Here is a 7,006-nt window from a genome sequence, read left to right as displayed (position 1 = left end):
CAGTCTGCGGCACTGGAGCGGGAGGAGCGGCCCTGGTGGTGCCTCGGGTAACGGTGCGGGAGGCCGCGGCCACGCTAGGTCTTCTGTGGGAACCGGCTCCCCGTCAGTTCCGAGACCGGCCTTCCCGCCTTCAGCAAGGCCTGTCTCCAGTCTGCGGCACTGGAGCGGGAGGAGCGGCCCTGGTGGTGCCTCGGGTAACGGTGCGGGAGGCCGCGGCCACGCTAGGTCTTCTGTGGGAACCGGCTCCCCGTCAGTTCCGAGACCGGCCTTCCCGCCTTCAGCAAGGCCTGTCTCCCCCGGGACCTGCGCTTCTCTCTCCTCTCCTTACCGGCTTTCATCCGCCACCATGTCTGTCAATCCCATGGCCTACGAAGCACAGTTCTTTGGCTTCACCCCCCAGACTTGCATGCTGCGCGTCTACATCGCATTCCAGGACTACCTCTTTGAAATGATGCTGGTGGTTGAGAGCGTAATCCTGAAGAAGCTGGACGGGTTTCCCGACTGTAAAATCAGCCCCTTCCAAATCCGGAAAAGCACGGAGAAATTTCTTCTCTTCATGAAGGAGCACTTTGACAAACTCTTCAGTAAAATGGAAGAAGTGCTTCTGCAGCTGGTGTTAAACATCCCTAAGAACGTGCTTCTTCCCGAGGACAAGGTCCATGAGCAGTACCCCTACAGCAAAGAACAGTTCCAGGCGCTTCAGGATGAGGTCTGTCAGCTCCAGAAGCAATGCAGGGCTGAGGTATCTGCTGGGCAGGCACTGCGAGCAGAACTGGAAGAACAGAAGGCTGTTCGGGCTGAGCTTGAGAAGATTTTACAATGGTTTGATGGGCTTGAGAATATCTGTAGGGAGCACGGGACCAGCAACTTCAAAGAAAGCTTTGCATTCTTGACACAGAACTCTAAGAAACTGCAAGATGTGCTGAAAGATGTTGAAGAGAAAAGCAAAAAAATAAAGAAACATGATCAGTTATTGTAATGGAAATTCTGAAAAGGCAAGAAAAATAATTTGGACAGCTTGCTTACAATGGTAGGGGCATTTCTTTCCAGAAGCATCTCCCCTGATCCCTTACTCCTCTAATCCTGCTAGGACCTAGACTAAAAGCTGTTGAACTGTGTTAGTTTATGCCTATTTACCACCTCCCTAGGGAAGCAGGTGGAGAAAAAAGCCTGTAAAATGTAACTCTGAAACTGGTGATTGGGAATAGATTTTGGGTTGGATAACCTGGCTGTGAAGGTGCCTTCCTGACCTTATGAACGTTAACTTTGAACACAACACAGCAGTTATTTATTTTAAGGATTATTAAAAAAAAAACCAAAAACATCTGTAAGAATGTGTGAGTTTCCAGCCTGTTACCAGTTCAGGTAACAGAGTCGATATTTTGGTCAGTGAGGGCATCGGGACGTTGTACAAGTTTCCCGAAGGCAGTGATGCCATTAAGGCTAAGGAGCCATTCGCTGTGTTTTAAAAGCCAACAACTAGGAAGCGTATAGAGAAGAGTGAGACAGTGATGCTGTTGTCAAGGCCCTAATGAGAAAGAGATCTGTTTGCATCAATAGCAAATTTCAACCCAGTTTCTGAAATTTCAGGGTTACTTACCACTCCACATATGTTTGCAAAGAGGTAGCTTGTGGGTTTTTTAAGCAAGGACAACATGCTGCTCCATAGACTGAAGATTCAGAAGCCACTGGAGGAAAAGAGCAACTCAATCACTTTGTCCTGCTTCAGCTTATGTTGCTTTATTTATTTTTTTTGTTTGATTGGTTTAATTTTTGTTGTTCAGTATCCTTTTTCTACTAGATAGCAAAGTCCATTTTGTCAGATTCTTCTGTAAAAATGTTGTGAAGACTGAGATGCTTGAGTTCTTTTGAAGTCACTTAATTAAGCTTATTCTATCTGTACTTGATTCAAAATACATGACAGCCTGTGTGCACCTTTCCATTGGCCTCAGCAGGTTTTGAATCTCCTGTACAGACATATCATGAAATCTCACTACTTTCTACTTTATTAGCATAGATGTTTGAAAGAATCTAAACTTGTGAATGATTTAGAAGTTACTGCAATAAAAAAAAAAAATGTATTAAATGCATAAAATACACTTTGCAATTCTTCCTTCCCCAACTTCTGAAGACTTCATACAGAATCAGCTTGGTAAAACCAGTATCTTTAAACATATATTGCCTTGATGTGCACCTGGAAACCCGTGAGACTTGGTGGCCACTCTTGAAATCCTCATGGAGGAAATTAATTTCTGATGTTGAGCTCTAGGCTTGTGTAGTGACCATTAGTTAACTGGAGTTAAAAATAGGGAATCGGGTAAGAATTAACTTGCTTGCTTAGAAAACAACTTGGTGCCTTAAAAGTTATCTAGTATTCTCTAAGTTGAAGTTTGAAGAGTAGAAAAACGTGATTAATACAATGTCCACTGTAGACAATCTTACTGAAAAAGTGTGTCTTCATTTTATGCCACTGCCATCAGTTTTGTTGCAGAAATCAAGCAGCCACTAGTCTGTAAATTGAATGCAAATATGTAGATACTGTTTCATTTAATGCTAAATTGTAAAGAATAACATTTGAAAAAAATCTACAAAGAAACAAAAGTGATAACTCAAACCCAAAAAGTCCACAAACATTTCCACAAGAGAACTACAAGCAAGAATTTGACAAAGGGGGATGAAACAATCTATGGCTGCCTGTTCGTCAGGGCACAGTTCAGCGTAATCGCTGTCCAAATCTTGTAATGTCACGATATATTCATTGAAGTCCTCAAAACTATTGGTACCGTGTATTAGAAATAAAGAGGGGAAAAAAAGAGGTGTGAGAGAGTGCACTGGTGTATCTGAAACCTTTTACTTTCTGTCTGCGGTCCTGAGTGAAGGCGTTGCTGTGCTCAGAGGGGGAAGGTCCTGACTCTGAAGGTCTTTGTGTACGTTCATGCAATGTTTCGGCATCGGCACAGTTTGGGTTTGCTCCACAGTGGAATGCTTTTGGCATGGTCGATTAAAGGGTGACTGGACTTCTCCTGTTGAATTAGATCTTTTAAGGTATTTACTCCTGAAAAAGAGGTAGGTTTTTTTGGTGAATGAATAAATCATTAATAGGAACAGGTAAGATGGCCGTTTACAGCTCATAGAGATTCTCAACAGGAGATTTCGGACACCGAGCGCTTTGTTTAGGCTTCTCTTCAGCAGCGATTAAATGCTGGTGGTCAGATGACAAAACCATTTAGTTGAAATAAATGACACATGGAGAAGAGCAGATCTGTGAAGAAAAAAAAAAAGAACTTTGCCATGACCCCTCTGGAGATACAGGCTCCTGAAATTCAACTGCTATTAAAATCCTAATTTCTCCTCTTCATTTTTGTTCATAAAAATCACTTTTAAGAATAAAAGTCTTCAACTGGGGTGCGGTGGGATACATGGAGAAGGGTGTTGCCAAAAACAGTTCTTCCCAAAGAGTAATAAAATGTCTCTCCAGGAGATTCTGCATATTTCAGTAAAATATATGGTAGCAGTATATTGAAGAACAAGTGTTTTTGGAGAGGGAATAATGCTATTTTTTAAAATGCTTACCAACAAAATTCAAATAAACATTAAAAGTCCTTCTTAACAACATTTTCAATAAAATGGAGAATGAAATGGATATCCACAGAAGTTTTAGTGGAGAAGGGGGTGACACTCAGGGGAGCTCACCTTGCGTGTTGCCAATGGTACGGTATGAAACTGAAAATACTGTCACAGTGCAAAATTAGCACCAACGCAGCCAAATCATTGGGCCCCGTCACTGAAACCGGGGCAGGAGCCCACCCTGAGCCCCCTGAAGCACTGGCCATGCCAAGGCAGCAGGGCTGTGCCACCGGTCAGGGACACGTTGGCACCAGAGGGCACCAGGACACTGGCCCAAGGCTTTGCTGGCAGAAAAGGCTGGGTCATTTTTTTTTCCCCCCTCTTCTCCGTAACTTTCCTGTGCACCAAGAATCATCGAGTGTGTCCTCAGATAAATCGGTTGGTTTACCCTTAATGAGTAGGAGACACTTTTCTTTGGGCGTTATGTGCCATGAGAGCCCACGCACGTATTTGCAGGAAGCTGGATCAGGACGTGCAGGGTTCATACACCCTAACACTGTATTTTCCTTTAAAGAGGAATTCTTATTTTCACTCATTTGTGCTCAGACCTCTGCACTTTTTCCTCTCCCGACCAGGCAGCTTGCACAATGCCAAGGTCTTCTCCAGCACATGCTTCCCAATTGGAGTGGTGGGTGAGCAGGGAGTACTGGGCGTGATGGTCGTGCTGGGATTTCAGCGTATTGCCGTATCATACTGCTAAAGCAAAAATCCCCTGTAATGTCAAATAGGTAAAGATATCAAATAACTAAATCTGATATTAAATGTTCAACTCTCCTGGTGTGGATAGCCAACAGACCCGCTCAGGCAGCACTGGGCTCTGGCAGGGCCATACCCCCACCGGCCTCACACCCTCCTGCAAACACCCCATCCTACCTGCTCCCCAAAACGATGTCCTGTCACGTGTGCACCTGTCATTTCAGTCATCATGAAATATTTTAAAATATTAATTCTTGCTCTAGAGAGATGCCTTTGGCCAGCACCCACCACCTTCGGGCAACAAGCCTGGGAGCTGCTGCCACACTTTGCAAAACCTCGTTGGGCAGCTGCCTGCAAACGCCCCGCTCTGCTCCGCATCCCTCATTCCCAGGGAAGCTCCCAGAGCCCGGGCAATCCCCCCACCCCAATTAACCTCAGTCACTTGCGCAGCATTAAGGCGTCCAACAAAGACCACAGGCTTTTCTTTCCACCTTCACCCGCTGCTGCAGCTCATCCTTCAGCTGCTGGTTCCGACGGTACCGGAGGGGCATTCCCAGCCCCAAATCATGCCCACGCGTTTGTGCGGCCGGACACGGGTGAGCAGCTCCACCTACCCCAACTCCATCCTCTCTGGCTTCTCCGTGTGTCCTTGTCCTGCTCTCCGTGTGCTCCCATCGTTTGCGGGGGCTGATCCAGCACATGGGGGTGGTGACAGCCGCAGCACGTGTCCCGTCGGTGACAGCGGCACAGGTACAACACAGCCACAGGCAGGATGGCACCAGGCTGCTGCAGGAGCAGGACCTGGGACTGGCTTTTACAGAAAGGAGAGAAATTCCACGTGGTTGATTTTAATGCTCATTTTCTCTAAATGATTGCACGGAGCTGGAAGATTCAAAGAGCCCCAGGCTGGGATCAAGGTACTTTATAAGACCCAATGTAAAAAATACAACCAGCTGTTGTAAAACATTACCAAGAGTCTTTTGGAGGGGGACAACAGCCTTGCTGTCATGTGCTTGGTCCAATAAACCCCCCAGCAGCAGAGCTGAGGTCTAAGGGGCACGAAGCCATCGGGTTTTTTTTACTGGGTTAACATGCACTCCTGGTCCGGGGACACGCAGGATCCCCAAGGCTTGTCAGGGCTGGGGATGTCCCAGCGCAGCCGGATACGCCACCGGGATGGGGAAAGGCTTCGAGCCCCGCTGCAGCGACCAGGACTATCAGGGTTTTCAGCAAAACCCACCCCAGGGAATAAAAAGCACTCGCTGGCTGCGAGGAGAAGGTACAGCCAGATTTGCAGCCCCTGTGCATGGAGGAGGGGGTCGGGTGCAGCAGGGAAGGAGCCAGCACCATGTCCCGGGGTGGTGGTGTCCCCAAAATGCCCTGCAGACACCTGGGGGTTCAGTTCCCAATGTAAGGGGAAAAAAGAGAAATAAAACGCAGAATTTTTTGGGCAGCATTCACAGCCAGTTCAAGTGCTTGGGGCGCGGCACTGCAGCCTTCCTCAATTTATACGCTGAATGATGGTGTAATTAGCAGCCGTTAATAAACCCACACCTGGCAAAATGCCAGCCTGGGGTGAGGAGGGGGTTACCATATGCCTCCTCATTAAAAGCTTTAATTACAGGCAGGAAATGCCGGTGGCAGCCACACACTTTAATTGCTTCACCTCAAGCTGGCGGTGGGTCAGCTGTCTCCCTCGCCCGCAATCCCTCGGCGGCTGGGGGCTGCTGTCCCCATCCCTGTCCCCATCCCGCAGCAGGGCTAAAGGGACCAACAGGGCAGAAAGGAGATGCTGACAGGACACCATCCCATTATAATGATGAAAAAAAAAAAACCCAAACCCTGTTATGCCAAAAAATTTTCTTTCACAAGGCTTTTGGCTGGCCCAAACTAAGGAAGAGCATCCCCTGTCCCAAAACAGAGCCCTGAGAAACCTCCTTTCTTTGCCAAAAAAAAAAAAAATAAAATAGAGATCGACAGGCAGGGATGCAGGGAGACAGACGGGCATTGCGAGGCACCACGGGTGATGCGAGTTACCCCAGCTGGTGTGCGTGGCGGTCCGCCCCTAATGCGTTCGCACATCCTACACCATAAAATCGGATGGGAGTGAAAGTGCTGCGTGCCTCGGTAGGATTTAGGGAGAGCTACCCTGGTGCTGCCTTCCCCCGAGGCCCTGCGTTAAAATAAATGGGGCACAGAAAATGGGCATTCAGATCACATTAGTGGCAAAACATTGATTTACTCAAGCGAAGGAGCTCCGTCAGGGCTTGGTTGCTGATGGCTTCTGGCCATGTTTGCTGGACCTCCCTGGAAATTGCTTTAGAAAAGAACACGGTAAATGGCTTTTTTCTACTCAAGAAGAAAAAAAAGAAAAAAAACCTAGAAATGCTTGGCCACAAAGGTATCACTTTCACGTATAAGATTTTCTTTTTTTCCCCCTTAATTATACCCCAATTAAACAGCCTCTGCTGGAGGGAAGCCTTGGAGGCAGCTGTGCAGCTTGGTGCGGAGCAGCACGGTTAACAACAAAGGGTGAAGGTTGTAAGGAGTTAATCCTGGCTAGGGCTGCGTCTTCTGAAGGCTGATGACTCCCCTTGCACTGGGGACAGGGAAAAAACACGTCCCTCGCACAGCCCTGCATGGCTTTGGGTGCTTCCCCGGCCATTCATCCTGCCCCCACATC

General features: G+C 47.4%; 1 protein-coding gene across 1 annotated transcript; it reads left to right on the top strand.

The window, feature by feature from the left end:
• Nucleotides 1–346: 346 nt before the first annotated feature.
• Nucleotides 347–979, top strand: MIS12 (MIS12 kinetochore complex component). Its single transcript, XM_009695671.1, has one exon. It carries the CDS (start codon nt 347–349, stop codon nt 977–979), a length of 633 nt encoding a protein of 210 aa, XP_009693973.1.
• The last annotated feature ends 6,027 nt before the right edge of the window (nt 980–7,006 follow it).

The sequence above is a fragment of the Cariama cristata genome, unplaced genomic scaffold (genome assembly GCF_000690535.1).
Source record: "Cariama cristata isolate BGI_N322 unplaced genomic scaffold, ASM69053v1 scaffold16492, whole genome shotgun sequence".
NCBI classification, from domain to species: Eukaryota; Metazoa; Chordata; class Aves; order Cariamiformes; family Cariamidae; genus Cariama; species Cariama cristata.
The sequence above is the reverse complement of the archived record's forward strand: the minus strand, read 5'-3'. Positions and strand labels throughout refer to the sequence as shown.

What these genes read in the sequence shown, in the direction of transcription:
- MIS12 (XM_009695671.1), top strand. Translation starts at nt 347, where the DNA reads ATGTCTGTCAATCCCATGGCCTACGAAGCACAGTTCTTTGGCTTCACC.